Source organism: Merops nubicus, unplaced genomic scaffold, assembly GCF_000691845.1.
Source record: "Merops nubicus isolate BGI_N331 unplaced genomic scaffold, ASM69184v1 scaffold32348, whole genome shotgun sequence".
NCBI classification, from domain to species: Eukaryota; Metazoa; Chordata; class Aves; order Coraciiformes; family Meropidae; genus Merops; species Merops nubicus.
In genome coordinates, this window is record NW_008625672.1 from 53574 (window position 1) to 71458 (window position 17885).

The 17885-nt window shown below is 43.5% G+C and overlaps 1 protein-coding gene across 1 annotated transcript in view; it reads right to left on the bottom strand.

The window, feature by feature from the left end:
• Nucleotides 1-727: 727 nt before the first annotated feature.
• Nucleotides 728-17885, bottom strand: part of KIF26B (kinesin family member 26B) — a gene marked incomplete at its 5' end in the record, with an annotated part of 21423 nt that continues 4265 nt past the window's right edge. The window contains 4 exons of the mRNA XM_008945762.1: nucleotides 728-1313; nucleotides 2873-3023; nucleotides 4646-4848; nucleotides 17429-17885. The exon at nucleotides 17429-17885 is cut by the window's right edge and continues 2988 nt beyond it. Of these exons, the coding sequence (XP_008944010.1) occupies nucleotides 1165-1313; nucleotides 2873-3023; nucleotides 4646-4848; nucleotides 17429-17885 (960 nt within the window). The remainder of the gene's footprint in view (nucleotides 1314-2872; nucleotides 3024-4645; nucleotides 4849-17428) is intronic.

Sequence of the window (17885 nt, forward strand, 5' to 3'; positions counted from 1 at the left end):
TCCACTCACCCACAACTTATACTGATTTCCAGACATGCTGAGCTGAGCAGAGCCTGCACCTCTCAGGTACATCTGTGACTACGGACAGACTAGGCCAGGGACCAAAAGCTGCCCCAAAATGTTTTGCAGTGGTATATCTCAAAAAGAGGTGAAGCAAAATTTTATCAGTCATAGTCCCAAGACAGACAGACAGAATAAATCACTCATTTTTGCACTGATAACCATGGGAGGCCTCAGCCTAAAAAGAAATTTTCCAGCAGGTTATTAGCACCAGAAAAAGGGGTTAAGACTGTAACTCTAGCCCGTATGAAGCTAAAAACACATGAAAAAGAAAAGTTATGGGGGTCAGATTGAAGGGAAAAGATATTTACTTCATGGTAAATTCACTTCTCCTTTCTCATGCACTGCAGAATCTACAGGCTGGGAAAATGACTGTGTGCTCCAGCATGTAAGATAGTACAGAGGAACATACAAGCAAACCTTACTACTGCTAGAAATATTTTCTGTGTCATCTGGGAAAGCTGAATTTCTCTTTGAGTGGCCTTACTCTGGTAACAAGAAAAGACAGTTAACATTTATTCATATGTTGTACTGATTAGGAAATATCTCTACAAACACAAGTTACTTAGAAACAGCAAGTCTGAAATAGGAGAAAACACCAAGAGAAAAACAAGCTGTAAATACATTTCAAAAATGTGTTTGTTTTTTTCCTTTTTCTTTTCTTGACTAGCACCATCTGTACACAATAAAGTATGAACATAAACGTTTGGATAATAAAGATTTGCAAGGCACTTAAACAGTTTTTCTGGATAGGTTTTCTTTCAGTGAACCTCTCAATGGAAGTCCTGCAACCACCTTTCCTCCTCCCTCAGCTAACGCAGGGAAAGAAGTATCTTCTGTCAGCAGTTCTTATTTACAGGCGTGTCCTTAAAGGTTCCTCAAAGTGCTCTTTTAGGCTAAGGGAATCAACAACCTTATATCTCCATTTTTCATGCTCGTCCTCTTATTTTAATACTACTCTTCTGTATAGTATAGCAAATCTCTCACACACACGGGTTGAGACTTGACTCCAACCTTCATCCTCATTCTGTTGTCTTTGGGATACTATTCAGAAGGGAGGAGGATGGCAGAGATGCACATTGAAATTCTCTTGAGGTTCATACTTTATCGGCGCCTAGAGGTGATGTCAAAACAGGTGATCATCATGAGATGGGCCTTGCAGAAGTTGACACGGTTTTCCAAACGCTCAGTCACACATTCCAGGGCCTCCAAGTATTCCAGAGAATCCAGCTCAAATACCTGCTCTAGATCAACTGTGGGGAAGAGAATATACAGATAGGAAAAGCAGGTAAAACCCAGTGCTACTTGGTGGGAGAGACAGAGCTAAATCAGGTATCCAAACCCATCAGTACTCTATATGACATTATCTCTGGCTCACCACTGTCAGTAAAAGTTGCCTTCTCTGTTTAATGGCTATGAAAATGGTACAGTGGCTTGCTAAGTGTGAAAAATACTGTTAAGATGGCATTGTATGCTTTCTTGAACTGTATGCTCTGCTATCCTCTCCAGAACTGCAGATGCCTTTTGCCACATTCCAGTACCCTTGAATGCTAAGCATGTACTGACTCTCTCACACTCTGCTGACCAGAAGGAGATTTAAATAGGTGCTCTGCCCTGGGAGGAAGAGTCCTTTGCTGAATTCACAACTCAAGAGTTTGAAACCAACCTCCAACTTCATTGCTCCTCACACCTCTCCCTATTCCACATGATTGTCACTAGAGCACTCAAGAGTGGCAAGGGAAGGCATACACAAGAATCACTCCAGCATAGGTGCCCGTATGCTGCCAGAAACCAGCTGGCAGCAGCTTCTGTGGAAGCCAGGCGGGAGACACGTTGCCCAAGCCAGCACTTCCCAACATATATGGCCCCAGAGGGTCTGTGTCATCCCTGAGGCTTTCTGCATTTATCACACTGGAATCAGAAGCAAAGGCACCACAGTAAGTGGATGGCAATGTATGGCAAATACTCTGCTCCTTTTAAATCCATCCTTTTTACCCCTCTTCCTTATAGCATTCCTGAAATATATAATGTGGTTGTTTTCCAGGATGTACCAATCTAGTGTTAACATACATCAGCTGTCAAGAGAAGAGTTAGGATGCTTTAAGAGTACACATCAGCTGACCTCCTTTTGCCACCTGCAATTATCCTACATAAATTGAAAATCTTTTGTTTTTCTAGAACTCTTCAATATGAACTCATCTGCTTGCTAATACTAAAAAATGCTGTACAATTACTGCAGCACTCTCTATCTTTTTTCCTTTGAGGTGCTGAGGTCCTTCTTCATTTGAATGTGAATGCCCTTTAAGCTCGCTGAACTTTACACATCTATAGTTATAAAAAATGGGCCAAATTCATTTTTCATGTAAGCCCACTGGTGCCAAGGGACAAGTTTGCTCCACAGTGTTATTTTGTGGTAGAAGAACAGATTTATAATATTGCTTATATGTCTGAGTGATCTGAGGCCAAAAAAAAAAATCTCATTTTCAGGAGCTGTGGACTGAAACGCGTGAACGTTAATCTACCAATGGCAATATTCACCACTACAATGCTGTACCATTTCAACATTCAGCTCTCAGGCAAAAATGACTGTTCAGTTCTACTGTCTACATTTAATAAGAATTATAGGGACTAGTTCTAGAAATACAGTCAATCTAAAACTTGCCCTTAGGTCATATGTCAGTTCATTTTAGTTTACAAACACAGTAGCTCACGTCTCATTCTTAGCAAACATTTCTGCTCCCCTTCATCCCCCACCCCCATAAAATAAACCAAAGGACATCTATGAGTCCGGGCAATAAAATGACATCCTTACATTCACTGAGCCATTTATTAGGATCCAGCATCAGGTACTGTTTGGTCACCTCCAGTTCTCTCATTAACCACTCATATTTGGCTTTGACCTCAGCAATTCTCTGCTGGCGATGCTCCAGGATTTTCAGCTTGGCGTTGAAACATATCACTTCCTGCCAACCAGGAAAAAGGAGCAGGGAAGGAATAGGTAAAGAGGAGAATAAATACCCAGATCCATTCAGTCAAATGATCTTCCAGTCAATAATACTGACAATGAGCTGTTTACTGTGGAAATGTATGAATCACTGCATGAAATCATTCATCATTTGGTTTTTTTTATTGCTTTTGTTTTGGTTTGATGTTTTACATTAGTGAGCTGTGGAGACTTTGCAATGATAGTTAATAATAAGCCATAATAATTAATAACAGGCAGCATATTGAAATCAGATTAACTGTTGCAAAACATTTCTGCTTTTTGTCACCAGAAGTTTGGCTAAGGAAAATCTAAGCTCCTGGGAGAAGAAAATCCGTGGCTTTCTGTATTCAAATCATAAATACATCTTTGTGCTTAGTATATAAAAAATGTAGTAGTCATATGATATAGAACTGGTAGCAATATAAAATTTAAAACATTTTTAAACAAAGCAAATATTTTATGAGAAGTTCTAGCAATTAATAATCATTAATAAAGACATGAGGTGCAGTAAAAGCACAGGGTGCAGTGCTGTCTGGAGACACCCAGCCTGGCCTCTGATGTTGTCTGAGGGGTGCCAGCCTGCACAGTGCATGTGCTGTGTGAGGGTTCTGGCTATTAGAAGGGCTCCGACTCTTCATGGCAAGTGGAGTTCCCAGGACAATGGGGCCAGAACATGAGGCTGTCTCTGAGTCCCTACTATATAACTGGGCTCGTGCCCTGGCTGCTCCCATCTCCCATGGCTTGGCTCCTTGGCCGGCTTGTTCCCTTCTTCCTGTCCACTGTGGAGGGTGAGTGCATTGACTTGTTCCTCCTTCTGATTGTCTGGCACTTTGGATCTCTGGTGTGTGATGTGGGAGTGGAGGGAGGAGTTTGGTCTGTCTGTTAGTGATAATATCATTTTTTATTGGACAAGAGGTCAGCAGAAGACCTTGCTAGCATGGGAACATTCCCAATACCAGAACTATCCTCCTTCAAGCCTATGTGAAGGTCTCAAAACTAGTCTGCCTCCTGCTCTGATGAAGTGCGTGAAGTGCAGTGAAAACCCCACCCCAACAAATAATGTTTTTCTCTATACAAGATCATATCAGAGAACACCACCACAAACAGCCTAATAACAGGGGTTAAGAAGAAAAAGTGCCTTAGATTAATAATAAAGTCTATATCCACAGTTACTCTAAAATTGGTGCTATTTCACCAACTACAGATTCTCTTCCCAATCATACCTGTCAAGAGCTGACCTTTACAATTCCCTGATTTATTTTTTCTCTAAATTTAGAGGCCTGTGGTTGGCAAGCACAACTCTGTTAGAAGACATTAGCTATCCTGAAAACAATACCATCAAAGCACCACTGCTGCCTTGAAAGACAGATGTGACAAGACGCTGGAGCACAGAAACCACCAAAAACGCAAGGTACCAATGCCTGTTGGCTGCTGTGGAAGAAAGCCTAACAAGTCATAACTGCTCTTAAACAGGATAACAAGCTTTACTGCCTGCTGAATGAACCATATACGATATTGCACATTTCTGACTGCATAATCTGAATTCCATCTCTTACAGCCTCCACGAGGAGGGACACGGATTACATGTGTTGCACTCACCTTGCTGTCCCCACCTCGTCGCCGCTGGAGCCTCTCCACATCATCTATCTCATAGACTTTGATCTCAAAGGGCTCCCCCAGCCCCCTCTGCCCGCTTCGCAGGGGCCCATCCACCCAGCGGACCCCGGGGCTGTTGGCAGGCTTCCTTGCTGGGGAAGTGCTGTCAAGTGACAAAGCTGGAATAAGCCTCCGTCTCTGTGAACCTGCAAATGCAGAAAGTGCCATTTTGTGTTAGCACAGTTATTGCCTCTCCCTGCTGCTCCATCTGCAGAGATGTCGACCAACTACATATATTCAGCCTTGTTGCGCACACAGAAACAGAGCAAAAACCCAGGGAAGCCATGGGAGCTGGGGTGAGCTGTAGCTGATATGTACTCCTCGCCCTCACCGTGAGTCAGCTCCTCACATGTTCTTTGGTGCCTGAATCCAGGATTTGATCCCCAGAGGGTATATGTACCCTACAGTTTCCAGAGCTTAAGCCTATTTCCCTTTGCTCAGGTCTCGGTGTGTACAGGTATGCCAGGACCAGAGCAGCAGGCTGGAACTGCTCTAGCTTTGCTTTTCTATCTCTGTACTGGTTCTGGCTCTTACAGCCCAAAGAGAAGCATTAGCCACCCTCTGCACAGACCATCTCCAGGGGAGATGTGGGTCTGAGTGTTTTTTTTAATCACAGCATAAAAAGCATTTTGATACCCAAATTCTTTTACTATGTCGGAGTTGAGTGCCCGTGTACCACCACCTAGACTGCATAATACCACTGTAGGCTGGCTAGAGCAGTAAAAACACTAGAGAGGACAACACACCTGCAGCAACTATGCCTGACCTTGGTGGCTGCACAGAGTTGATTTAGCCTTGTCACTGTTCAACAGAATATTCTTCTAAAACATTTCCCACTTATGCATTTACTGCAGCACTGGTGATGGGCAAGAAAGCAGCAAGAACAAGGATCTGGCAGAAGGGTTAGTCACCATGTCTGCTACAATACCAGAGCTCATGCACCCCCACCCTGCTTTACAGTACCAGCACAGTGGATGGGAGCACTGCAAGAGCTGAAAATGTAGTATGGTTGATAAAGCCTATGCTATATGGAAAGCACCTGCCACATGAGCTGTTAGGTTGGGGCCTAAAGTAAAGCAAGGGAGAAGAAGTATGTCCCTGGCCTAATGGCAGTGGTAGGGGTATTGAGCATATGGTTTGTTCAGAAAAAGAACTGACACACAAAAAGAAAACCCAACTGGTTACATTTCCTTTGCTTGGTTTAGTACAATCAGAGCTAAAACAAAACTTTTGTAGCTGATAACTCCTGCAGGAGTCTCCCCTAGGAGATAGATAGCAGGAATAGAAAAGATGGGACAAACCAAAATCCAGAGCCATCAAGATGGAATGAAGCTATTAACTGATTCTCTTGGCTACAAGAACAAAATTGATACCAGCAGGGAAGGGATGTTAAATTCTTCAGTACGATGGTGGCAAGACTCTGGAATAGATTGCCCAGAGAGACTGTGGATGCCCCTCCTGCCCTGGAGGTGTACAAGGCCAGGTTGGATGAGGCCTTGAGCAACCTAGTCAAGTTGAGAGGCACCCCTGCCCATGGAAAGGAGCTTGGATTAGATGATCTCTAGGGTCCCTTCCAACCTAAGCCATTCTATGATTCGTTCTATGAATTCCCATGCAGATTTTATTTTTTTTAAAAAAAGAAATTAATTTAGAGGAATCTCCAGCACTACCTTTACTGAAACTTGAATGTAAATCGCTTCAATGTGTCTACCAACTTGGTGCTTCAACGAAAGCCAAAAAAAACCCAAACAGCCCCAAATATCTATTGATTGCCTAGTTTTTAGATTTGCAAGTAACAAAGTTTCAATATCAGGAGCCTGTTTGTCTGCAGATTTTGCAAACTGTCACATCTTATCCCATTGATTTCTGAGTACAGCAACCTGTGCTAGAAACCAGCAGTCAGTAACCAGTCATTAACCTGTAAATACTAGCTCTAAAACAGATAGCAACAGCCTGTCTTGCTGTCTATCTGGAAAGCCTGGTCTACAGAGCTTTTATCTGAATCCATCTGAGATAACTCTATGCAAGAAAAGGAAAGCATAGCCAAGGCAGATGGTCCTGGAGCTCTACAATGCCCCTTTATACCAAACAGCCTGAGATCTGGACTGCCCATCCTCTGACGCCTGTCATAGTTTTACATACTACGCAAACTTCAGCCTAGCAAAAAAGCCCGTGTCAGACCAATAAAGCCTTTCATGTATCAGCAAGTGGGAGTTATTTTAGACCTGTGGCACCAGTCACTGGAAGTCAATGTCAGCATTCACTTACCTTGAATGCATTTCAATTAATCTCTAGATTGAACTGCCTGATCAAGAGAAGAATAGGATTTTGATAAAAGGGAAAGCAAGACCTGACCCATTACCGTTAGCTGAAAAGTGCCAATAATGGAGACACAGTTTGGGAAGACCTCAACAAAGTGCAATGCTAATGGTGGCTCTTGACAGCAATGTTAGAGAAAGGCAACCAAATGGTGAGAGCAGCAACATACTTGAAGGGAGGTGAGACAGGGTGGTAGACTCTTAAATTTTGTTACATGCAGGGAGACATTCTGCAAAAGGGCTCAGGCCCTCCTCTGAAATGAGCTCTCTACTTGCTTAGATGTAATGGGCACTAAGTGCCTTGTGCCACTCAAGACCAAAAGGATTTGGGCAGTAAAGATTATAAAATACACTTTTTAGGCTCTTGTCCATGGTGTCTCACAGGAGCAGCCCTTCAAATTTGGACAGTGTAAAAGCAACCTCTTTCCTATCTTTGCTGCTCATCAACTTTCATAGCCAGGGACACACAAGCATCAGATCTGACCTCCTGTGTAATGCAGCCAAGTGCTTCTAATTCTTTTTACTTTGAGTCCTGCACTGATGGTCACATCTCCTTTCATGACATGCCTACAGCCTAGCTCTAGCATTTTGAGAAAGCAGCTAAGCAGACTGGAAATTTCTTCTGTCCAGCTCTGCCATGGATGGCTGCACTACGAGTAAGGTAGTGCCTTTTTTTGTAATGTTTTATTTTCTTCCTTTTTTCTTCCCTCTCTCTTTTTTTCCCAACTATCGCTGTTACCACCACCACCTGATTTGGAGCAAGGCAAAACAGATGTCACCAGGGTAAGAACTACTGGGGTAATTGTAAACATTTCTTGCATGTAGTTCCCATTCATATCCATTTGACTCAATGAGAAACAGAAGGCTGTGTCCTAGGAGGAGGGCTCCAACCCGAAGCTCTGGCTAACGGCGCTTACCTCTCTGAGGAGAGGCAGCAGAGACTACATCAGCAGCAGGAGACACGCTACCATGAGCTTCTTATGTTTTTCTAACCAGGCCTGGATAGCCTGTGGGTTATCACAACAAAGCCAGGCTGCTGGCCCTTGGCAGACCAGGGCAATGTGGCAAGACGAGGCCACCTAAGGGGAGCCAACTCGCCGCCAGCTACCCAGGGGCTCCTTTGGACGCGGGGGCTGCCCACAGAGGTCTCCTTGCCCCATTGCAGGCAGTACATCCACGTGTGAAGCAGAGAAGAAAGAGAAAGAGAGATGACTTTTTATTTGAGCCTTGAATGCTGACTCAGGATGATTTATCTGAGGGTTGGAGTGCTTTAGGGAAAAATGTAATGAATGATCTGCAATTTTGCAGTGAGGCAAAACCAAATCTAGTTTATTACAAGCATGTAATGATTAACAGGCTGGTTATTAGCCCAGGTATGGAAAATAACAGTCTCTTTTGACAGAAGACTCCTGCCACTGACCTCTCCATTTAACCTCTGGGTTTTTTTCTGATTTCACCTTAATTGGGGTCAGTAAAGAGATACAGCCAAAGTGGAGCTTCAGGGTGTCACAAAGCAGCTGACAGCTTGCTCATCCATATCCACGTGCAAACACAACAATTAAATTGTTAAAATTAATACAGTTATTCCATTTACATACAAAATACCCATTTGAAGTCACAAATTTATTGAGGGCACTTGATGGGGTTAGGATCTCATAAAATTTGACTGTATAATAAAAAAATGCTTTGTAGGAATTGCAGTGCACAACTCCTGTACTGCCCCACACGTGTCTTATGAAGACATTGGGCAGGTGAGAAGCTCAGCAGGAGCAGCTTTTAGCAGATCCCTCTCACCTCTGCCTCACTGCCCAGCACCTCAGCAAACCAGCTGACCCTCCTGCCACGTAAATGGGATTCATTCCTCCATTAAAAAAAGAAATTTATACAAAAAAAAAATAAAACAGAAAGAATTTCCATAAGCTGAACCCAGGAGAGAATAACACCACTTTCATTTATGACCGTACAGCATGTAAAGCAACGTGCCATTTGCTAAATGTCTTGGAGGTTATGTTTTTCACTGAATTTGAACTTATCCACACTCAGAATAGTCTCTCTTGAGCCTAGCTTGACTGTGACTAATCAGAGTATGGCCAGTATGGCATAGCCCTGAAAATGCAAGATTTGCTTTTGCGATAGATCTGCTGCTCTGTCTTGAGGTTAAGGTTTGGCCAGGTTAAAATTAAGATAAAAGGAGTAACAGCAGTGAGGGTGTGCAGTGTGAGAGCAGATCTGACTGAAGGGTGGCACTGAAGCTACAACACGCTTCAGCAAAGATAAGCCCAGAGAAGCCTTAAGTTGTTAGGAACACAGACCATGCCAGCTAAATATGTAAGGGTAACTTTAAGGATAAGAATACTCACTGACTTTGGCAAAATTGCCCAACTGCATGAGGATGTGTGCTCATATGTGTTGACCAGGGCACAGAGATCTGATTTTGCTTAAGTACTGTATATTTTGGAGAGTTCCCTTTATACAACTTTCCAAGAACACATTTTGGACTGAGCATCTTTTCTGTGCAAAAGGTAAAGGCAATAAGCATAAATACAAAGTCTGATGCATCTCTTCACAGCAGGCTCTGTCTAAATGGGGCACAAAACAACTGCTGTTCTAGAAATTTCAAGGTGTTTCAAATAGAAAATGTAACTGTAACTTGATATATTGTCATTTCAGAAGTTTATAGTGTATGCTCAAAGGCAGGATGTGGAGCCAAACCTATTCCCCACTGCACTTAAATGTTATGGAAGGTAAAACTGCCTTTCTGTAAAGAACCTGTATTTCAACATTTTGTTTTTTTCTTACTAGACAATCCATTCAAACTCAAGGCAATTACAAAAACTGACCCTGGCTAAGTAGAGCAGTACCCCCAAGCTCCCAGCATTCCTTCTGTGGCTTGATTTCCAATAAATATTGTGCTTCCAGTAGCAATAACATCAACCTCAAATGTAGCATCAAACTGCTTACTAGTAAAGATTATCTGTCCTGTTCCCCCTGCTGCTCCTCGCTGTCTGACAGCAGGGCTCCGGCTTTGTTTGAGTTGAAAACACAACGTTGACTTCTCTTATTCCCATTTCCTAATGGGATCTGCCCTAATGGGCAATTGTCCATGACTGAATCAACTCCTCCCCACTCCTTTGACCTCTTTCCTCCTAGTTTATTTTATAGTGCACTTTCTCCAGTGCAGAGCACACAGCTATTCACACAGTTTGTACAGTTGCTCTCCCAATTACTGAAGACATTGGCAATGCTTTCAACTGAAAGGCTCCTCTGATGGTGCGGAGACTTCACCAGAAGTATTTAGGGTGCCCATCTTGAGGTCACTACTACAAACACCAAAGAATTCAGGCATTATTGCCAGAAAATCTAAACAGGATTTGCTCATCCTGGAAACTCAGATTACACAGGAAAGACCATGTTGCACCTGAATATCTGGAACAGGAAACACTAACAGGAGCCATCATTTAGAAGAAAATCTTCTCTGTCCACCTCACTGTAAAATAATTCAGGCCATATTCTGTGTTTACTTATATGCAATCCTGCTGTTATGAATCAATTAGAAGTACAAGGATGTGATGCTAGAAATCACTGCTTGCTGTAAACAGGACTAGAGCAAGCTTTGTTTATAATCTTGCATCCATACCTATACTAGATATGTTGCTTCTGTAATGGTATAAGGAAAATGCTGAGATACAGCCTACCCCTAATATTCTCCTACCCACCCAGTATAATTTCTTAACTTTTCTTCCTGAAATACTGTCTCATTTCAAAAGGAACTTTTCAAGGCAGTTTAGAGCTGGTGAATGAGCACTCCTGGAACCAGATCAGGAAGCAGACTTCCTGCAGCGTGGCAGGCTGACAAATAACTTGGGGAAAGGTCCGGGGAAGATGCATGTCACAGGGGGTAAGTTTTCAGCAAAAAATGGCCAGTCTCTCCTAAGTAGTTTTGGCTGAATTTTGGTTTAACAGGTATTTGTCAGCATTGTGGCACTGTTACTACAACACTTCACTAAATAGCTGCACCAGTCACTTGGGCAGCAAAGACAGAGGCTGGAGGGGGAAGGGACTCTACAGCCAGAGCATTAGCTCCCAACAGGACAGTGGTGGAGCCATTCCAGTGAGCTAATTCTGTGGCAGTGTCAGGAGCAGGTTTTATTTACACTCAGCCTAATGGTGTGCAGCTCAGTCATGCATGTTACATGGAGCCTTCCCCGTGCACAATAGCCTGCTGCCATTTCCTCTATTAAATCATTCCTATGTTCATGTGGCTGAAAGCTCAGTGCTGGCATGCAGTAGTCAAGCGTGTAAAAAATGATTACTCTGATCCCTTTCAACACAGATTTGCTGCATGAAATGGCCTGGCTTTGACCTGGGAAAATCAATGCTGTTGTTTTAATGAACAAAAAAATATTGGAGCTGAGGCCCGCACTTCCCCTCTCTCTGCTCCCCCCAGGGCTGTCCAACCTGCAGTCACATGCTTAAAGTGGTCACCTGCACCCAAACAGCTTTTTCCTGTATAATTCTAAACATCCTTTGTCACGGTAAAGGTATAATGCAGGATATCAATTAGCTACCATCACCTGTAAGCAAGTTAAAGTAGAAACGCTTGAGATGTCCTAAGGCTCTGTGATACAAAGGCCAATTTTCAGCTCCCCGCACTGTGCCTTAGGCAATCTAAACGTGAACCAAATTCCTTTTCACTTGATTCAACAACAGAAGCTCAGACTCTTTTTGTTAGTGTTTTGTTTCATCATTACTATTTTGGCCACGTTTCAAAACGTGATGCTTTGCAATATTGGTTGGAGATGGACTTCCATAATTTACAGCCTGCGGATTCTGCCTTTGGCTTTTTCTGCTGCTTTTGTAGGCAGAGCTAAGTGCTTCCAGAGCATGAGTATATTTGAATATAGTTTTCAGGGCTTTCCAGGATCCTCTGAATATCCATCTTTAAAAGCATCCCACCAGTGAAACCCAGAGCACACAAGTAAGAGAGAAAAATGGACTGTAATTACAGATAATTAGTGTCATGTCTTAACAGTCTCTCTTTTTATTCAAGTGTTCAAAATCATGTAAGCAATTTGCTCTGCTTTGCTGATGAAACAGTACTGACCAAGAGCTGCAAGGAATCATGAAACTTTCCTGCAAAAGCCATAAAATGCTTCAGCAGGCATCTTTAATTTTTTACAGTCAGAAGATGAAAGTATATGTATAAGCACACTCGCCACCCCCCCCCCAGTCCTGTCCTGGACTGACAAGAGCAGGCTCATGCAAACATGGAGATACACAGCTCCAACACAGGGCACAGGTTTAAACTTCAGGAAGTCAGCATTTGGAAACCTTAATTTTTCCGCAGTCTTGTTTCTACTTGTCCTTACTTTCAATAGCATCCCTTAGATTTTTGTTTTCTGATGCTCACTGGTACTCAATGTTTAGGAAGGCTGAACTGGCCCAGATTGACCCAGCTTGAGAGCACTTTACAGGTGAGGACTTTCTCCCCCAAGCCTCACCTCTTTGACTGCCTCCTTCCTTCCCACATCTTCCTCTCATGCCTGAGTCCTGGGTCTTTTCCCTCACACATACCAGCCAACAGGCAGTGGTCTCCACCGGTGTGTTACGACTGCTGCACGCCTGCTGCTCCCTCAACTCTGCTCGAGCCACAGAGAACTGCCCTGAGTATTTCACCCTGCTGGCACCAGCTCCAGCACCAGTAAAGCTCCAGGCTCAGACTCAGCTCCAAAAAAAAACTCAACTAGAGAAAGCAAAGGAGACACGCAGAAGTCTGTCCCATCTTGGCAGAGCACCGCAACTGGGGATAGGTAAAAGCCCTTACATCTAACTTGATGTCATGTGGGATGGGGGCTCTCTTAGACACCCAACCCTATTCCCAAAGGGAAGAGGAAAGAAAACAGCCTCAGGAAGATCCCTGTGACCTCCGTGAAAAGCCCCATCTATGATGAACTGTCTCAGAGCCGCTCCTGTTCTGCTGTGCCCAGGGAAGGTCTCCTTACAGGCACCTCTGAAACACTGTAAGGGCCAGGAACCAGTAAATAGCATCTCTAGGAGAGGGTGGTAAAAGGCAGAAACCAGGTATTTGTGCACATTACATGAGAACACAAACAAGGACTTGGCTTTACTGGGTAAACCAAATAAGAGCATGGGCTCTTGCTTTGCTCTTAGCTCACAGTAGGCAGGACTTGGACCTAGAACCAAAGCCGCATCTCTGAAATCATCCAGTCATGTTTTGCATTGAGAATTATTTTCAAATAATGTCCACATACACACCCAAACTAAACTAGGGAAAACATGCTAAAAACCAAAGCAGAAGAGAAAAAAGCAGGTGGGTAACACTTCTGATCTAAGGACCCTGCTGTTACTTGTTTCACACCACCATTATCTAGTTTTATGAGGTGGTAACCAGAGAACACAGAAATTACGTGAGTTGCCCAAGGTGATACAGCCAACCAGCAGCACACCAAAGAATATAACCCAGATCTTGAAAGTCCTGATCTGCCACCCCACCTGCCTCCCTCTCATATCCGCTGTGTTCCTGGGGTACAAATAAGGCTCTGGTAAAATGCATTTCAGCCACAATGCATTTCCTGATAACATACAGGAGTACGTATTACAAAAGCACCCTTATCTTTGCCTTTCTATGAAGCAGCACATTGCATTTGAAATTTTGGAGGAATTAAAAAAATATATAATCAGTGCTTGAGATGACTGTACAACCTATGCCCTAACACTTCAGTGCCCTGCTCAAGACAGCACAACCTACCCAAGAGAGGAGACTAGAGCCAGAAGTATGGCTGAGATGCCAACTGTTTCTTCCAGAGGGAAGGCTACTGGAGCGAGCAAAGAAATCAGAGAAAACATACTTGCAGAGATCCTTGTGGGCAGAGAGGAAGGGAGGGCCTGACACAAAAAGAAAGTAAGGAATGAAATCCCCCTCTCCACTGCTCAGCAAGGGCAGTGGAGGATGGGCGGCCAAGTCAGTTGGGTTTGAAGTTAGGAGTCAAGGGTGCCTGTAGTTTAACCCTGGATCTGTCTCTAGCTCACTTGTAGGCATTGGGCAAGTCAGTAAAGTTCTCTGCCTCCATTGCTCCATCTGTAAAATGGGGTTTGGAATAATACTTACAGCACAGGGTGGATTAAAGAGTAGCTGTACAAAGATTTGAAATGCACAGCCATAGATCAGGGATAAATAGCCCTGTTCCTGCCATAAGCAGTCACTTTGGGGCAATATATGCCAACTTGATGTTATAGGACCAATGTTAAATGCTAGAAAGATGGGAATTTTTATTAAATGGATAGGTTTGCTTCAGGGAGAAGGCTTAGGGACTTCACGATGTAAAGACATGATTTTGCAATAGCTGCCAGAATGCAAGAGGCAATTTTTCAATTATTTTATTCTTATTTTGTACACTTAGTACTGGGCTGTCTCTGAACTATACAGGTAACCACATAGAGCCTAAACTTTAACCTAAGGCTAACACCAAAGTATATGAACTTGCTTTATCTTCAAAAGCTGTCAATGTAGGTCTGATGCTTCTTGTATGACATTCAGGGCAAAAAAAGGCACCTACACATACAAATGTGTACTTATTCACTTAGGAGCACTGAAAGACAAAATCTTAATCGCGAGAAAAAAAAAATGCTGTCTCTCCAATGTATCAGAACTTTAGAAGTAATTGTGAGATCTGACAGGGCTGCTGGTGATTCTCTTAAAGACTCTTGATAGCTCCTCTTACAGGGGCCTTGGGCTGATTCATGTTGATCGTGTCTGACAGCTAGCATTTCTGTTAATAATAATCATAAATAAAGTGGACAAGGTTGCCTGACCTGAAATGAGCATATCTATAGTGCCATATCCATTACAGCACAGTGGATCTGTGACTGCAAATCAGGAAAGGTCCAATGCTCTTGACACTATGTATTAAAATAATATCTGTCTTTTAAGAGCTCAGAACCTTTGTCTGCTATCTTTTTCATTAAAACATGTTCCTTAAGAGAGAACATTTGCACTAGAACAGACCTACAGACAGGAGATATTACAGACGATGAAAGATTGCAAACATTTGGGGTTTTTTTGCTTTGTTTTGTTTATTACGCAATGAAAATGTATTTGTGAACAGCTCTATTCTCCCTTATATCTCAGCTCCTCCTTCATGTTCTCCTGCATTGAAGTAATAATACTGATTTTATGCCATCATAAATCTGCTGACATGTGAAAAATTATACTATTATCAAACACATCAAAACAGAATTATGATTTCACTGTTGCCGGATCAAATGCACACAGAAGCTGGGTTATAGGAAAGTGAAGCCTTATTAATTTCTGGGCAGCGGTTTGCTGCTAGAGATATGGAAGGTAGTAAAGATTTATTTTTTTTCAAATTTGTATAAAACCCTTGGTTGTACTTATACATGAATACAAATACAAGTCATTCAAAACAATACAGAAATTACTTGCTGATATAGGGATTCACTCTCAAAAGTAAAGTATCAAAGATGATATGCTGAGAATCTCTCCAGAGCAGGCGACAGGCTGAATAAGAACGAAGCTCTGTAAATTACTTTGAGGAAGGTCAATGTGCAAGGCAATGTCGAGACTACTGGGCCAGACGATTTCCACTGAAAACTCTCCAGCCCAGACATTCAGGTCCAGCAACAGGTAAATATTGCAACACTGGTGACCAAGGAGAGAGCACCTAACCCATACAAGAAATTAGAATAAAGAGATTAATCTGTTGGCCAGCCAACAAAGATTTATCTGATGAAAAAGATAGGTCAGATGTTACACAGCAATAAAAACGCAGCAAAGCTTAGACTCCCCATGTTCCTTGCTAAGGAAATTTTCCTCCTTGGCCTTCTGCCTTCACCTCCTTTGCACACCTGCACAGGATGATAAACCAGTGTCACTGCTCCGCCAGGTAGGCTCAAGGCTGGACAGACCATGGAAAAGCCTTTTCTCTCCAGTTGTGTCTTCCAGACTGTTAAAAGAGCAACCTGAAACCTGAATCTCAAACAGTCTTCTCTTCATAACTCCCTTTTCATGGCATCACTTGGTCTGTGCTCGCACACACATCTTCTGAACAGGTACAATCACCTATGCACTTATTGATATGGTTTTAATAGAGGTATCTATTGTATTCACATCTGTGCTGCACATGTATTTCCTGCTACCATAGTCAAGAACATAAAGAAAAAGAGTTATGCATTACTCCGTTCTGTCACTGCAAATGAATCCCAGAGGTGAGTATCCCAGCAAGTGGAATAGCTAGTGAATTAAGAACTCTCTGAAAGTAAGACATTTTGGACAGTCAGCACTACTGTAGGATAAGTAGTCACTGATGTTTCACATACCTGTGCACACCAGTTCCAATGCTAATGTGCATTTTTTTCAAAAGTAGGTAAGGCAGGGTTCATGCTTCAGGTTGGGAAAACAGCACCCAGGAAAAAGGTGAGGTGATCAGCTGCTGGATGCTCCTCATCCCTGTCCTACCATTTTCTGAAACTTGTTCAGGTGGGAAGATGTACCAGTTGCAAATGCAGACTTTTGGTATGACGCAGGAGGCTCTTGTGATTTAATTAAAAAGTCCTGATGTAGTGTGAAAGCTACTGGGGATTATATCTGAACAAAGATGAGGTCTTTCTGGTCCTTCCTACCATCACTAAAAACGTTTCAGATTTACAAGTGCTTCAGTGCAGTAGTTCCCATATTTTATTATTAATATAACGTACTATTTGTTACCAATAAATTACTGGGAAAAGAAGGACTTGTAACTCAAAAAGTTAAAACCCAAGACTTTCAGAGGCAGGTTAATGTCTTTCAAAGCCCATGGGCACAACTTTGTTTAATCTTCTACATGGGAAGAAGGAAGTCAGTGGTGGTTTCAGCTGCAGGGCATCTTGCGTATTTGGGCGTCCAGAGGACACAAGGAGCAAAAGTGGGCTCACAACAGATGCAGCTATTCAGCACGACTCCAGCTGTGTGCTGGTGAAACACACGCATACCAAGAGGGGAGTCTGTACCCAAAGTGCTTAAGAAGAGCAGTTACATTTCACTGCCTCACAAACACATCTTTCTAAAATCCAATCAGAACAATGTTTGTACAAAGAAATACTTGAATTTGGCTGCCACTGGCAATACTAACCAGTTTTAATGTTCTTCTGTTCAAGTGAAGTAAACCGAAGTGAAATGGGTGAGGGGGAAACGCAAAGGCAATGCAACCACACAGGATTTGTGCGTGTTGCAAAACGAAGCAGCTCGGAGCCTAGGACACTTACCTTGGCCTCGCTTCCCTGCTGCAAGATACAGGTGGTACTGAATCCGCTCCCCTTTAGGCCTCACCTCCCACTACGTACCAGCTACCTGCTTTGGTCTGCGCCCCCTTTCACACCACCACCACCTCACCTGCATTGGATCGTTTCTTTGGATTTTTGAGACTTCGACACCTGCCGCTGGCGGAGCTGCTGTTCTCGCTCATGGAATCCTGTGCTGAAGAGGCGCTCCCCGTCGCCTCGCTGTCCCGCATCATGCTCTCGTAGCCGCTGCTCCCCCCGCTGTGGTAGAAGAGGGCCGTCTTCCCCATGGCGGGGGGCAGCTCCCCGCTCAGGACGCTGCTGTTGTCGCTCCCGTGACCGCTGCTGCAGCGGTGAGGTTTCCGAGGAGGGGTGATCTTGCTGTAAGGTGAAGGCAGCATGTGAACGGCTGGCTTCTCATCTCCAGGAAGGCCCCCACGCTCGTCTGCCTCCGAGCTTCCCCGCAGCTGTAAGCCTCTGGCACCGGCGCTCCCCTGAAGCAGCTCCGAAATCCGCCCATTGACAGCCCGAAGGGGCAATTTGGAAGCAAGGCTGGAGCCCCGGTTCCT